This window comes from Diuraphis noxia, unplaced genomic scaffold, assembly GCF_037042655.1.
Source record: "Diuraphis noxia isolate RWA-SAM2 unplaced genomic scaffold, SU_Dnox_SAM2 contig0003, whole genome shotgun sequence".
Taxonomy (NCBI): Eukaryota; Metazoa; Arthropoda; class Insecta; order Hemiptera; family Aphididae; genus Diuraphis; species Diuraphis noxia.
The window spans coordinates 69,731,223-69,747,835 of record NW_028301713.1 but is presented as its reverse complement, the minus strand read 5'-3'; the positions used below and the strand labels follow the sequence as shown (position 1 = coordinate 69,747,835).

Sequence of the window (16,613 nt, the reverse complement as noted above, 5' to 3'; positions counted from 1 at the left end):
AAGTGTCTGTCTTCAAGGTATGACTTGAATAATAGGTAGTAGTAAGGGGGGAAGATAGATTTCAGTTTGAAAAGGAGGCCTTGGTGCCACACTTTATCAAAGGCCTGAGCCATGTCTAGAAATGCAGCAGTACATATTTGTTTTTTTTCCAGAGAGTATGAAATTTTATCTACTAAGCGGTGGACTTGATGTATAGTGCTGTGATTGGTATGGAAGCCAAACTGGTTGTTTGGAGTATTTGATTCGATAACTGGGATAATACGTTTTAGGATAAGTTTTTCGAAAATTTTTGAGAAGTGTGGGAGTAGTCTAATAGGTCTGTAAGAACTAGGGATATCAGGAGGTTTATTTGGCTTTGGTATCATCACTATTATCGAGAATTTCCATAAAGTGGGGAAATAAGTTATTCTTATCATAGAGTTGTATATATGAGTTAATAATAGTATAACTTTTTTAGGTAATTGAGAAGCTACTTCAGCAGTTATTAGGTCAAAGCCTGGGGTTTTTTTCGAGCAGATTTGTCTATGGTATATTTTACTTCACTTGGTCGTATGTGTTTGGGAGGTAGATCCATTGGTAATGGACAGAGTAAAAAGTGATTTACTTTGTGAATTTGACTAGTGGAGAGAGTATCGGCGTGTGGTTTAAATGTAGAGTCCAGATGGTGACGGAATATATTCGATTTTTCAATGTCGTTTATTGCCCACGTTCCATCTGCTTTTCTTAAAGGTAGAACTGGAGGTTGACTACGGAGTATTTTCCTGGTAGTTTCCCAAAGTGAATTGTCACTTGAGGAAAGAGATATTAGATGTTTTGCGAAGTTTTCAGACCTAATTTGGGCAAGGTGTCTTTTGAGTTTATTTGTGAGATTATTGAATATACGTTTGTCGGATGGTTATCTTGTTCTCTGCCAAGTTGCTCGGGCTTTTCGTTTTTCTACTATTAAAGATCTAGTAAAGAGAGGGAGGTTTTTGGTGGTGTTTTTGGAGGTAGGAGGGGATGAGCAAGATCATGCCGTTTCTTGAATGGATTTTGTGAGAAAGTTCACTGCTTCGTCAATATCATTGGGGGATTTTAGACTTATGTTCAGGTTTATTTTGTTCTCAAGTGAAGATCTGAAGGTTATCCAGTCCATAGTGCCTTGGGTTAGTGTAGGTTTGTTTGGTTTATTTGGAGGCATAGAGTCGATTGTAAGGAGAACCGATGAGTGATCAGAGCAAAGGTCGTCTAGGTTGGTAACTATGCTATGAAGATTGTTTGGTATTCTGGTTAAAAATATGTCAAGAATGTCTGGGTTTTTTCTTGGGGATGTGGGCCAGTATGTTGGTGAGCGCGGAGCATGTATTTTATAGTTTCGTGATTGCGCTAAGACGTTAATGATATTTCCGCGAGGGTTATTTGTGCGGCAGCCCCATTTGTAACGATTAAACGGTTTACTTAACCATTGTAAATTGTGTTGGAATAATCAAACTTTTAAATTCCATTCACTAATGGCTTTTAAAACAGCCATTAGATGAATGAACTATTTTTTATTTCAACTAAGGAATTAGTTGATTTAATTGCTTCATACGCTTGTTTACTAATCCAGCGCGACGGTAGTGGCGCGAAGCTAAGTAAAAAAAAGCGAAGTGGTCACTACCGTAGTATATTACACGAGCCAGAGTTTGCCCATTGAATGTGTGTAAATTTGCCCGTTTTCTTTAGCCAGGGCTACAGACCTAATGAATGAACGGATTGGTCTGTTTGTGGTATCAATAGATCGGGCATGATTTGTAGATTATACCTTTGTCATTTTCGAAAAAATTGGTTGAATAATAACGAATATATTAGCAAAAAAATCAAGTATTTTTGAAGCAAAAAGATATTGTGCTTGACCGTTTTTATATAGTTATTACGTTTCACGCAGCAGCGCACGAGACCGTATTACCCCCTCTATTCCGTATACATTTTCGTCGCGGTCGTACACTGGGCAGCGGTTGCGACTTGCGGACTTGCGGTTCCCGCCGTTGCCCGTGTCTTTGCTTATCATATTCGTAATTTCTGTTATCGACATTCATCATGAAAAAATAAAAATTTTAATTAAAATTATTTTGTCATGACATTCATATTTTTGGCGACGTTCGATGTAGATGCGTATAGCCGCCGCCGCGCCGGTAGAAAAACTACGTTTTATTTGTCATCTCATTTTATTTGTTGTAATTGTAGTAGGCCATACTACCAGCTATACTACTATATTATTTATTTATATTATAATTTGTGATTCTTTATTTCTAAAATGGTTTCTAAAACATATAAACAGAAGTTACGAAAAAGGAGAAATTATTGAGAAAAATAAAACGACAAATACAATGTGTATGGATGAATGTTTAATAAAGATAATAGATAAATGGCTACGATGTAATTACACTGCAATACATTTTGAACGATGGCCTCGAGGGGGTAAAAATGTACATATTATAATAATGGAAAAAAAATTGAATATGATTTTAAAAAAAAATTAGAGTATATTAAATAAACAAACATAATAATAAAATAAATTAATAAAAACATAAAAAATTACATATTACATGCCAGTACATAAAAATATGTTATAAAAAAACTACTGATATCCCAACAAAAACACTTCGTCGACTCCGTGTAAAAAATTGCTAAGTAAAAAAACACTAGTCATCTATAAGACTTCAGCATTATAAATATGTGATATCATAAATAAATGCTAAGTAAATTAAATTTTAAATTAATTGATTCTATCTCAATCATTTATTTACTTGGCTAGAATTTATATATTTCGACGAATAAACATGTCTATTCATAACTGGACTATTTAAAAAATTTCCATGACAAATGATACTAAATTTGTTTTATAAAAAAGTCTTAGTTATTAATTTATAAAGAAAATACCTAAATTCTAGCCAAGTAAATAAATGATTGAGATAGAATCAATTAATTTAAAATTTAATTTACTTAGCATTTATTTATGATATCACATATTTATAATGCTGAAGTCTTATAGATGACTAGTGTTTTTTTACTTAGCAATTTTTTACACGGAGTCAACGAAGTGTTTTTGTTGGGATATTAATAACAGAAATCGTTGCACCGTTATCTAATAAAAAATATGTTTCTATATTATTTTTAAGTCTTATTATTTCAAGTCTAACACCTGGAATAGGTTTGATTTAACTATTCTGGTCTTAATCACTAAAATAAAATATTCTTCTAGTGCTAAGTCAAAATTACTTCATGATGGTGTAGTTTACTTAGTTTTTTTTTTTGTTTTAGGTATTACGTCTTATGATAATGTATTCAGTAAAAACTTTATCATAATTCTTAAATAATCTAAGCTATGTTCTAAATTAGTCTTTGTGCTTTTTCTTACTGTTTTAATATATGATACATATTTGTTGCAATGGGTGTTAAGCTGCAGACATTCTATCGACTTATCTAAGTTTAAAATTAACTAAGACACCAAATATAGGTACGTTGAGAAATATAAATGGTTTAATTATCATCCGTTTTTTTAATTTACCTAATAAATAAACATTTGTAAAATAAATAAGTTTTATAATCATTATATTGTTTAAATTAATTTAAGTTTTCTGGAAATAATAAATGACATATAAGTTAAAAATTAAATATTATCATTGAACAAACAAAGATGAAATTCTATTTTTTGATACTAAATTTAATATTATTGTGTCCCAGTTGCGTAATTATGAGTGGAGGGATATGGAGTATTGGAGTTATATCCTCCCCCAGCCTTTTTTTTTTAAAAAAGCCATAATTAAACGTCCGCAAACACTTGTTTTTAAAATAAGAATTTATTTGTTTTATTTAAATAGTTTTAAACTATAACGATACTTCATCAATAATTATAATATTATACGACAAGAAAATTGTAAGGATCATACTTAAAATGTAACCACAGATTATATATTATATTATATATGTTATATATTATATTATATAATATATATTATATATTATATTATATAATATATATTATATATTATATTATATTATATATTATATTTTATATAATCTGTGATGTAACTTTAAAAACTATTATCATATCATTTACTGATTTACTTCATTTAATTTATAATAAAAAATCAATAAAATACTATGATCTATGGCATTTAATGGCCAAGGGGATATGGGGGGCATAGAGACCCACATTAGGACGATATCATAAACTTATATCCCACCACAGAACTGACTCAAAATTACAACACTGTATATGTCCGATAACCAGAGCAAATTCCCCGAGTTCGACACAAATGAAGAGTCAGTAATCTGTGAATTGTTACAATAATAATAATATAAAAATCAAGTGTGCATAAAACCTCAAAACAGTTAGATTTTAATTTTTAGTATAAAAGATTTCAATTTTTATATTCATATATTAAACCAATTTTTTAGATATATATGCGGCGCTGCATGTTGATTGGTAATTTCTTGCTATATTTGAAATCTAATTAAACACAATACTTATATATTTTGTTAGTAGTTGACAGTTATTACGCACTATGTATTATTTTATAGATTTTAAATAACCAATACAAGTTAAAACACCATATTTTTTTTGTTAAATACTTTATTTAATGCATAAGTCCCTTAATATTTGACTACATTGCCAATAAATTGTCTACATACATCATAAATAATAATTAATAGTTGTGCTGTAACCATAAATAAGCCTATTGCTTTGACGTAAGTAAATATTATATGGTACGTGTTTTTATTCAGAAACTATTTAACTTATCTAAGAACATAACTTTAGTTCGTGTCATTTGTAACTTTGTTATTTTTGCGCATAAATAATATTAATTTGCTTATAGCCATCTTAGCATTCTTATAGCCCATCTGTTGGTATTAATCTATGTAAATGTATTTTATATTATATATGCATTTTTTTTAATCCTATGCATCTCTATATAAACATTTAGTCCATGACATATACCTATTTCGCAATTACGAACTATAATAATAACAATTCTTATTTTTGAAATAATATATGAAGGTATATCTATAATACACAGACATTTTGTTCATTGTTGTCTTCGTCTTACACGCGCGTAACATAGTAAATTTACGTTTACCAGATCACGTTAAAACTCGTTAGTTTAAAAATTAGGTTGAATCAACCTTATTATGAAACTTGATGGTAAAAAATTAAAAATATTTATTGTGTTTAGTGTTGGTACGTGTTTTTTTTTTACAATAGGTACCTAATTAAATTATTTGCAAGTTTTATACGTCTATCACATGAAACATATAGCTTAAATGATAAATGCTCATTATACTCACTTATAAACTAAATGATCGTAGAAAACCCGCGGAGATAGCAAATATCGGTGTAGTCTGAAGGATTATGAAATGAGAGGGAGGGTTTAAGTATAAATTAAGTTCAAATTTTTACATTTTTCGTATCCATATTATAAGTAGGTAGTATATTTATTAGAGAAAAATTAAAACCTTAACCTTCCTTATTTGACTATGCCATTGCGTGTATCTAGCGTCTTTTTAATTAATCAATTATACTTATATTACGTGTACATAATTCTAACAATTGTATGTATTTTAATACTTATAATTTATATACATATCACTATATCAGTGGCGACAGTGATGGCGTTTTGCAGGCAAGTCAACTATCTCAGTTTTATACTTGATTGAAAGCTAACATGGGGTCCTCATCTGAAGGACAAACGAAAAAATTAAATAGTAGAGTTCACCTATATACTTAGACCATTACTAAGATCTAACAACCTTCAAAACAAAATACTTATATACAAATTATAAATGCCTCCACCGACCCTTATATATGGACATACGGCATCGTACTTTGATGGGGCTCAGCCAAAATATCGAATACTCATATGATCAATGCTTAAGCATTTCAATTAATTTGTCTGCGTATCATTGTCAAAGCTCCATGGTACCTACTCGTACTATACGTAACGAACAAACTACTCCACGATGACCTCCAAATCAAAATATTCCACGACACAGCCTTCTACAAAAGCTGGTTCCATCATGTAAAACTCATGAACCATAACCACCTCATCTTTCAACTGGCCTCTAAGACTCTTCCTGATAACCCTACAAGACGCCTCAAGCGCAAGTGGAGCAGATACCTTCTTAATTTATAAAATATACCATATTATTCAAGCACGCCCGCAAGATAAAATCCCACCCGGGGAGAGATTAAAATTCTAAAACCAAATCAAAAAGATTATTTTAAATTTTAATATATTTCTAGTGTCTTCATTCTAAAATAGCATAGGTAACCTAAATAGAAAAAAAACAACATTATGTCATCCCATAATCAGTCCCTTATATGTGTAGGTTTACAATACAATATTAATATTTTTTGAATGCATGTTAATGTAGATGTTACAAATTAATTATATATTTATATTAATTATCAAATAAAAGTTATATGCGTCTTGGTTGCATACAAAATGATTAAATAACGTCTTCAATAATTTTTTTTTTTTTGCTTTTTAACAATGTCTTTAATATGCGTGGTATTAAATTAGCAAATTGCTAATATCAATAGTTTTAAACTATGTCCAGTAGGGGCAATGGCCGCTTAGGCCCCCCTCTGCGGGCGCCCTTGATATTATTTATAAATTTATCTTAAATCACAGTTAAAGGTGACTCGACTGCGAGTTTCTCTTCAAGTCATTCAAAGCATATTGTATTTTATATTATTCCTATAGCATCATCATATTTACTTATTGTATCAGGTATCTATAATATTATAGTGTATAGATTGTAAATTCTTAAAAAACGCCAAAATAAAAAAAGCGGGTAAGTCGTGCATAGGCGCACATAGGGTGTGAATTTAGGGAGTGCTGAAATAATTTATAGTACACAGACCCGTGGGGAGCGAAGCCCCCCACTACACCACCCTAATACTATAATAATTGCATTGCAATAATTATAAATTTTATTAAAAATAAAAATAAATATTTTGTAATTATATTAAAAGTTATAATAACATGTAATCATTAATTATTAATGTTAGACAAAATTTAATTTTCTGTTTGATATTGCAAATGTTTGCATTATAATTTCCCCATCTATTTTATTGGTAAGATCTCTCTCAATGCTAAGCGTAGATAGCTTGGTAAATCTTTCTATCTTTCTTGGCCCATATTGGTGCGTAACCAGTTTTTCTATCTACGCATAGCTGAGAAGGAGCGTTCACACGTTGACGAAGAAATTGGAATTGTTATTCCCAATAGCTTACAGACATTTGGAAACGAACTTTTATAACATTGATTTTTCATGCCTTCATATATAAAGCTGGCTGGTAGACTATTCAAAAACCATCATTTCTGCTGATAAACTAACTGTTGATATTTTCAAAATATCCTAATATACATAAACAGATTTATATAATAATATTTCAAAAGATATGACTATGTAATAAATATTTTAAATAGTTTATGCGGTGCTAATTTTAAACCTGGGAGTGCTAAGCACCCCCAAGCACCCCCCTATGTGCGCCTATGAAGTCGTGTATGTCGCTCTGATGTACAGTAGGTTACAAGTGGGTTACTGTAATGGATGGAATTAAATTTGAATCCAATGATATTATATCATTGTATAAAAAAAACGATTCTGAGCGAAGACGGTTTATCTGTCTAGGATATATTATAGATTATTAAAAATTTTCAAATCTTAGATTTAAAAAGAAAAATCTTTATGAATTTCTAGTTTGAAATAATTTGCGAATTTTCGTGATTTTTACATATGTTGTCAAAATTCAAACTTTGAATGCTTGTAAAAAAAAATTGTGACTACGCATTTCTTTTATTTTTCAATTTTTATTGTAAAAATATATTATGAGCCTTGTATTAAATTTTCAAATCTTAGATATAAAAAGAAAATTTATTATGAATTTCTAGCTTAAAATAATTTCTGTATTTTCGTGATTTTTACATAATATGTTGTCAAAACTCAAACTTTGAATGCTTAAAAAAAAATTGTGACTATGTATTCCTTTTATTTTGCAACTGCTATTGTAAAAATATGTTAAGAGCCTTGTATTAAATTTTCAAGCTTTTCTGCCAAACAAATACATTTTTATCGATATTAATTTAAAAAAAACTAACAATGATCGAAAATTTGAAATGCCTATGAATAGTTCAACTTAAGTCGAAATTTTTTGAAAATTGCATGGTGGATAGAATATACTTATATAAACATTAGGTGAAAATTTCATGTATCTATGGTCATTTGTTTTAAAGTTAGGTACATCAAAAACCAAAATCGATTTTGTCGAAAAATGAGTGTGCGTAAAATTTCCCGTTTTTCCCTTAATTTTTAGTTTGTTTTTCTCAATTATTTAGAAAAGTATTAAGAATTTTTCACTTTTGACCCCCCCAAAGTACCAACTAGATTCACTTTCTGATCGAACGAGGTACTGAAGTCAAAAATCGAAGCATTTTTACTGCCCCAAAACGTGATGACAGACTCAAAAAAAAAAAAAAAAAACACACATCATGGTAAAATCAATACATTCATCGCTCCGCTCAGAATCTAAAAGTTTAAAAAGTAGAAACTTTTATAAATTTAAAAAGAAAAGTAACTTTGAAATTTAACCTTAACTTGCCTACTTTCCTCTAGTCATGAATCATGATACCAACTTTTTGTCAACTACATTCCTAGTTATAGTCTCTTTTTCCATGACTATAATTATATACATTCTTATAGGTTAGGTACTTGGGTAGATATTTTAGTAAACCGCCTTTTTATTGTTTAGCGGTCAATAGTGATTACTTATTAGCGGGCTAAATCATAATAATTACTTAAATAGTGGAAATGGTGGATTGCCGGGTAGTGACTATTGAGTACTGAGTAGTGAATTATGGAATCTGCTTGTTGCGTTGCCGCGTTGGCATAATGTACCTGTGTCGTTGAGGTTCTGAATACGATTTTATTACGACGAAGCAGAAAACCAAAAGTTGATTCCGCTGCTTTCTGAAAGCGATCTGTTAACGACATTCCTATCCTTTTCAGGGATGGAAGACTTACATGAATCGACCCTAAAGAAAAACGATTTGTAAGTATCTGATGAATATTTGTGTGCAAGTATAGTCATTTAGTAATTGTATTAATTGTCACAGGATTGATAGTGCAAATTCAACAGCCTATTTTGAGGACTGTAAAGATTTAGGTGTTTATAGTTTGGAGAACACTCGGGTTTCCAAACGCAGTCGTTACTTGTATCCTGATACCAAGGTAGTTTGTATTAATTATGTATTTTTTTTTTGTCAATGTGTAAGAATTTAATTGTTGTCCGGGTTCAATATATTATGATTATATAATGATGTTAAAATATGATGGTTATGGTATTCAAGAGATCAAGTTTTAAAACAGTTTTAGGTATCATAATCAAGATATATATTTTTCAAATATGTCCAACTAGGTATAAACGTTGAGTGTATAACACGTTGACTGCCATACGGCCGCCGGCGTCCGTATAATAATAATTAGGTATTGATAATTTTTAGACCGCCGGCTGCCGCACTATATCATTCGTAGGAGGCCATACGAAATAAATACCCTGCCGTAAATAAATTTGGATTTATATTATTAACTTTTCCATGGCGCTACAATAATGATCTTGAAAATATGCTGTGGCATAGTGGGAATAGTTGCAATTTTTTTGGTGTAATAAACATAATTTTAACATTTTTTTTTGTATTCTTAATTTTTTTTCAAATTCAATAGTATATATACAAATACAAATTTATAATGACACTGAAAATTGTCTTTGGCGTACCCATGATAAATATTCCTGAGGCCGCCGGTGGCTGCATGGCAGTCAACGTGATAAGGATACTGTAGTTTAATTTTAATCCAAGAAATCAAAATATAAACTTATTTTGTATAAACTGAGATAATGTTCAGGTTGTTTGATCGTGCAATGATGTCTGTGGTGATAATATTCTCTTTTTCAAAAGTAATGTTATTCATTTTAATAATTACCCAAATCCACTCGTTGAAATTCAATGATTAAAGTATAGTTATGCAATTTATTAAAATTACCAGTCTATTTTTTCCTATGACTATTGATCAAAAATCAAAATTATAAAGAAAGCAGATCAACTGTTTTGATTATGTTGTTCATTCATGAAGAATTACCTACTTTACTGAAATTTTCATGGGTTCATATTTCATATTTAATTTTCTAAAATTATTCATTAGCATTTACTCTTTTAAGTGTTTTTAAACCTATTTGGTCCTCAAAGGAATTTATAATCTCGTGATATATTGTTTTTTTCTAAAATAGTAAATAATAACATTTTACTTTATGAAATTTATATTTTTGAAAACTAAGTAGGTAATAGGTTAAAATTGAGATACATTATAATATAAAGAGTGTAATGTTTTAATTCTAAATGTATTATTGATCTTTTTTTTTCTATTACTTGATTTTTATTTCTATAATCTGTTATATAAATTTTGAACAATAACTGAAATTGATGAATTTGATAATTATGGTGTGAAGGACAGATTAAAGATACCTTCCAGTGCAGTGGCGGATTAACCTTCTCGGTGCCCATAGGCACACTCTACCACCCCCCCTTTTTAATACTTTCCAAAAATCGTAATTTGAATATGCTGACATGAATAGTGATATAGCCATCTCGTGAGTGAGAAATGGTTCAGAGGTACTATGGTTGAATAATAATTAATTTACACTTTATTTCAAATATTGTATTACATAATATAAATCTTACAAGTTGCAATCAATAATTTCGTAAAACGTAGAACATTCAAACATTTTCGCCAATAATTTTATTTATATTTACTTGCGGAATCACCAACATCGATCAGTTTATATTAAATCGATGTTAATTTTGCCTTATTCTTATTTAGCGGCTGCAAATTTCTCATGCGTATTGTGTAATAATGCATTATAACAAGAAACAAGTAGCCATTAATTTCAAGCCTAATGGGTAATCCACCACTGTTCCAAGGCACTTTTACAGTTAAAAAAAAAAATGAGGAAAAATGTTAAACAACAATGTTAGGAGATATTAGAAGAGGAAAGATAAATAATTTAGTGGATAATTTGATATGATGGGAATTGGGAAGTAAGGAGAGGACGGATAAGGCAAAAACGAACATTTAGGGCTAAGAGCTTGTTTTACGTAGATGTGGAGCCCAGGTGATACGTTGATTGATGGTGATGCCTAGTTAGTAAATGCATGGTACAACATGTAAAATGTGTTCATTAAGGATGATAGGTGCGCATTTTTGATATTATTGATCTTAAAACTGAATTTTGTAACTTAGTTTAAAAGACTTAAGTTTTTTGTTTAATATTTTAAAAAGCTTATAAATGGTTATACATATTATATTAGGTTTATTTTGTATATTATATTTTGTCCCATTTAGATATGGCCTATGGGTTATGGCTTGAATACTTATGTATATAAACGGAAGCAAAAAAAATGTCCAATAAATAATAGTAAGTTAAAGTTTAAAATAAATATTTTCCTATATAATAATATGTTTGTTATTGAATCGTGTAATATTTTTTAACAGATGATTTTGATACATTACCAGAAGAAATAGTATTAAATATATTTAAAATGATGGATAAGCGCACATTAATAAAATGTTCACTTGTATGCCATCAATGGCGACGTATTGCATATGATAAATCTTTATGGCAACATTTAAACATCCCTTCTCGTCGTATGAGCATTTCGACTTTGGATAATCTTCTTTCTCGTAATATCAAATATTTTTCTGCTTCTCATTCAAATGTGAGTAAATAACCTATTTTTTTACTTTTATTATAATTACTAATGTCTTTCAACTGTATTTCAGTTCTATGCTATTACAAACCAGTGTTTATATAAAACACAATTTCCTGAGTTAAAATACTTAGATTTAAGTTCTGTATTTATGCATCACAATAGTAAGTATTTATATTTATGACAAATTACTGAAATTAAATATACCTATATAGATATTTTTATTTTTTTAAGGTTTACGTTCATTATTAAGGCAATGTTTTAATCTGATAAAATTGAGTTTGGAAAATTGTTCTGTAGATTCTTTATGCTGTCAGTACATTGGACGCAACACCAATTTAAAAGTACTTAATTTAGCTTCAACTGTTGGTCTTGACCGCAATGGTTTGGAACACATAATCTCGCTTCAAAAGTAAATATATTTTAAGTTTTATGGCTAGGTTCAATCATAAAAAAAAACAAATTATTTATTAAAATGTTAATTTATTCTACATTTTGTCTGATCTCATATTTATACTGTTTAGTTGTTTAGAAGCCTTTAAACAATTAAAGGCTTCTAAGCTTACCTGAAGACACCTGAAAACAGCTTCAGTTGAGCCAAAAAATCACTTGTTTAATTGTTAACTATTGTTATAGATGCTTATCATAGGTAGATAATATATAAATAGATAAGGAATTTATATCTATTACATTTTAAAATAATTTAAGTAGTATTTAACTTAACCTTAGTAGTTTTATTACAATTTATGTCGGTTGGTTGCAAAAGCGTACTGGATCAGGGTGTTATAAGCCAAGTAGCATTCAGAATTCCTATATTCTTATTTATGATCCAGGTCTTGATTACCACTGTTCTAAACGTCCTATCCCTCCCCTTATTATCTATGATGTTTGGAGTGGATGTAACTCAACTTAATGGAAGTAAAATAAAATGTTCTATAGATTTGATAGTAATTACTAATGATAAAAAACATAATATTTATTTTTATTCAATACCAGACTAGACTAACCCCCTTTAAATATTAACCATAGTAGTCATGGTAGCTAAAGTTGCCAATTACCATGAAGAGTGCAATAATGCTCAAAAACAAATATTCTGTAATTTGTAGTAATAGTTGGTATTCAAAAATCTAGTATGTGTGCTATTGGGTTAAATTTCATTGTATTTAGCCTAATTCAGTAGAATTTTGATTAATATAAGAATAATATTATTTTCTTAAAATATTAAAACAAATTGTACCTTTCTACTACATTTTTTTCTTGCCCGGTTCATTGTAATTTTTGATTACTTATATTTTAGTTTGGAAGAATTAAATGTGTCTTGGGCTAAAATGGAAGATGACAATTTACATTATCTAATGGCCAATATGATACCAACTATAAAGCGCCTTAATATTAGTGGATTTTTGAAACAGTTAGCAGACTTTGGTATGTTGCTACTAGACAGTTAAAATGTTTTCACACTGATCATTTTTTTTTTTTTTTAAGTTTATATGAATTTTTTTTGATTTATATTGAAAAAATTCTAGATTTGTCAAGGTTGAGTAGCCGTTGTACGAAACTAATTGAATTGGATATTAGTGATAGTCTTGCTATTACTGCTAGTAGTTTGGACAAAATCTTGGAAAAAAATCATGAATTAAAAGTTTTATCCATGAATCGTTGTTACAATATTGATTCCCCTAGACTTCTAAAGTGAGAAATTATTGAAATTATTTAAAAATATGTTAATTTTTATAATAATTTAAATTATGTTTCAGTCTAACAGAGATTTCCAGAAGAAGAAGAAATTCTACTATGAGTTTGATAGAGTTGAATTTGATTGGTTTACCGCCCAGGCGAATATTAGAAGGTGGTAAAAACCCAGATTTGAATTTGAATTTAAATAAAAGCGTGTTTTCTGGTATTGGTCGTCCAAAGCTAGCTCAGAATAAACACACCATTTGGGAAATTCCTGCTTTAATAGACTGTTAATATTATATCCTAGATATAACTAATGTTCCCTTGCCAATTTACTGTGATTTAAGTAGACTAGAGCTCTATGAATTATTAAAATTATATATTTTTTTTTTATTTCAATAACTTTGAAAAAATAACTTATATTTATTTGTTTTTAATTATGTTAATCTATTGCTATTATCGCATAATTTTGGTAAAAATGTACATGTTCTAATTTTTAATTTGAATATTTAGAGCGCAGAAAATATTCATCTTGACTGATTAAGTTTGTAAAAAAAATATTTAAGTTGATAAAAAGATTTTATCATTAAAGCATTTAATTTATTAGAATGTTATTCAAAATCAAACAAATTTAATATACTATGTTAAATGGATTTATTGTATTCTAAAGCATAATAAATTAACTGCATTATTTATGATTTTAGTATATTAATATATTTTTTAATGCCAAATGGAAAATTTTAAAATGTATTTTCTTTGATTTGTTTTTATTCTTGTTTAAGTATATTTATGATTCCATTAATGTAAATAGAAGATTAAAATCAGTTATGTTCATGGGCAATATTTAAATATTTATGTGTATTTAAGTTATTAAACTATGTATTTAGTTCATACAGATATAAGTTCAATTTTAATATAATTTTAATACATTTATCCATTACAGTGTAAATTTGACTATTACACATCAAGATTGGGTTCTCAGATTTATTTTTTACTTCAATTATCGTTTGACTGTTGTATATGTTTTTAAGAGCTTTAAAGATTCTCTGCGAATAAAAAATAATAAAGGATATAAATTTACCATAACATCGTACATTAATGAACCTCTTACAATCCCACTCTTAATTTTTCAGTTTAAACAATTAGCTGCAAATAAAACAACCCACATAATTATATGTATTATTATTTATTCTTAGTTTGTATCTGACCAACTATTTAAATTAAGATTTTAAACAGTGATATATGTATTAATTTTACAATCATGAGTTTTTTTTTGTCTGTACATGCAAAGTAGTGGAAAAGTGTTTTGATTTTTAACATTGAAGGTAATTTCTGAAAGAAGTCAGTTGTAAATAGTGGAAACAAATTTAGTTTGAACTATAGATGCCAAAATTGAAAATTCTCATCTATTTAAAAATAAATACATAAATATAAAGTTATTTTTTAGATATTTTAAATTCAAAATTGAAAAAAATTAATATTTGACGAAGAATACATTTTTTAGTGATTTTGTTGTTAATTATTTAAAATACTGTTCTTACTATCATAGCTAAATAAGTTATTTAGCCATGCTTATCAAAATCAATAAATCTAAAAATGGTTTATGGTGTTAAAAAGCAGCTTCTATTTAATAATCATTCATTTATTTTATTTACTTATCTTTATAGCTAAAATTCTGTATTCACAGCTGTTCCTCCTCATACCTTATTTATCAGTGTTTGGAAGTAAAATATCAGAAAAGAGATTTGCTGTTTGTTATTTAATAAATGCTGAAAATAATATAATTTAAACTATCAAACACAAGAAATGTGATTGCCATCATAAATTTGGTTGTAAATTGGCAGACAAATAATAATTTTTCATGAAAGTTTGTAATTTGTGGTTCAACAATATTATAACAAAATAATTTACAATTATTATTATGATATAACAATTAAACATTTAGAAAATCCATCAAATACATGTATTCAAATTTTATGCAGCTTTATAGTTATTTGTTGACCAACCAACATTCAATATTAAATGATCATATCCATAACCATGTAAGCCCTTGATGGCTCGTTCAGCATCTATTTTAGATTTGAAATTTACAAACGCATAGCCTTTACATGCGCCTGTAACCTTATTAGAAGCCAAGAATATTCTAGCAATCTGCCCAAACTTATTGACTAATTCACTCAAATCTGCTTCTGACGTGCTCTCTGAAAGATTTTCAATACGAATAGCTGGTACCTCGTCATAGCCACGGGAGTATGGATCTCGTTTTCCAGCGGTATTAGTAGCTCCTTCTCGTGCCGAAGGTGGGATGTAAGGCCTAAACAACAATATGAATTTCAAGATAAATGACAGAAATTACAATGGACATATCTAAAGCATCTAACCTGTTGGTTCCTGTGTTCTTTTCTGGTTCGGATATCTTCTCTTGCACTAATTTTTTGTCCTCGACAATTAATCCGGTGCCCTTAAGATGACATGAGAAAGACCAATGTTCACCGCCACAAGTACGACACTTGATGTTCATGTTTATATTTTTGAGCTTGTCTAATGGGTTCTCCTCTGCTTTGTCTCCATCCTTGCTAGACAAGAACTGCATTTGTATTTCTTCAGAAGGTATGGTCGTTGCGATATTTGGCCCTGGCTTGTCGTTGCGCGAGTCACCGAACTTGGGCCACGTCTTCCGTTCCGCTATCGTTTTAGATACCAGACGTTTTTCGATTTTGTAGGTACGCACTACCTTTTCCTTCTTGTCATCTTTGTTCCACCGGTATTCTGTTATAATCCGGTTGTTACCTATTTGTTCGGTCTTTGACTGCGGCAGCGTCGTTTTTTCTAAGTGGTCTTCGACTTCATCGGCCCAACTTCCTTTGATCAGGTCTTTCATCTAAAACAAAATGCGACAATCAGAGTACGGCGGAAAACAGTTTGCGATAATTACCGTTCTTGGACGTTCAGAAGTGGGAAGGAGAATTGATGCCTATCGCAGACTGTGTGGCTGAGCTTAATTCTCCCGGCGATGAAAGACGGAAGGGAAGTCGAAAGTAGCTCGACTAGCTCGACCAAAGAAGAAAATTAAAAGAAACAGAAAAATGTAATGTAAACATTGCGTCGACCTGTTATCACCAACGCGCCTCGTGAATCGTGGATGGG

General features: G+C 29.5%; 2 protein-coding genes across 3 annotated transcripts; one reads left to right on the top strand and one right to left on the bottom strand.

The window, feature by feature from the left end:
* Nucleotides 1-8,769: 8,769 nt before the first annotated feature.
* On the top strand, nt 8,770-14,204 carry Skp2 (S-phase kinase-associated protein 2). Of its 2 annotated transcripts, none has more exons than XM_089223884.1 (9): nt 8,770-9,079; nt 9,144-9,261; nt 11,425-11,497; nt 11,575-11,798; nt 11,863-11,953; nt 12,024-12,201; nt 13,087-13,214; nt 13,316-13,481; nt 13,547-14,204. In XM_089223884.1, exons 1-9 carry the CDS (start codon nt 9,039-9,041, stop codon nt 13,758-13,760), a joined length of 1,233 nt encoding a protein of 410 aa, XP_089080010.1. In that variant the 5' UTR covers nt 8,770-9,038; the 3' UTR covers nt 13,761-14,204. The 2 variants fall into 2 exon arrangements, with proteins under 2 accessions (XP_089080010.1, XP_089080011.1); XM_089223885.1 differs by having other exon boundaries at nt 8,771-9,079; nt 9,144-9,258.
* A 1,114-nt stretch (nt 14,205-15,318) lies between these two features.
* On the bottom strand, nt 15,319-16,575 carry LOC107162603 (eukaryotic translation initiation factor 3 subunit G-like). Its single transcript, XM_015509572.2, has 3 exons — nt 16,402-16,575; nt 15,848-16,347; nt 15,319-15,780 (listed from the first exon to the last, which is right to left on the bottom strand). Exons 2-3 carry the CDS (start codon nt 16,345-16,347, stop codon nt 15,441-15,443), a joined length of 840 nt encoding a protein of 279 aa, XP_015365058.1. The 5' UTR covers nt 16,402-16,575; the 3' UTR covers nt 15,319-15,440.
* Nucleotides 16,576-16,613: the final 38 nt, after the last annotated feature.

Coding starts and splice junctions, on each gene's coding strand:
- Skp2 (XM_089223884.1), top strand. CDS start 9,039: ATGGAAGACTTACATGAATCGACCCTAAAGAAAAACGATTT. Junction 11,498..11,574: donor AAAATGTCCAATAAATAATA/GTAAGTTAAAGT, acceptor ATTTTTTAACAG/ATGATTTTGATACATTACCA. Junction 13,482..13,546: donor GATTCCCCTAGACTTCTAAA/GTGAGAAATTAT, acceptor ATTATGTTTCAG/TCTAACAGAGATTTCCAGAA.
- LOC107162603 (XM_015509572.2), bottom strand. CDS start 16,347: ATGAAAGACCTGATCAAAGGAAGTTGGGCCGATGAAGTCGAAGACCAC. Junction 15,781..15,847: donor AAGAACACAGGAACCAACAG/GTTAGATGCTTT, acceptor ATTGTTGTTTAG/GCCTTACATCCCACCTTCGG.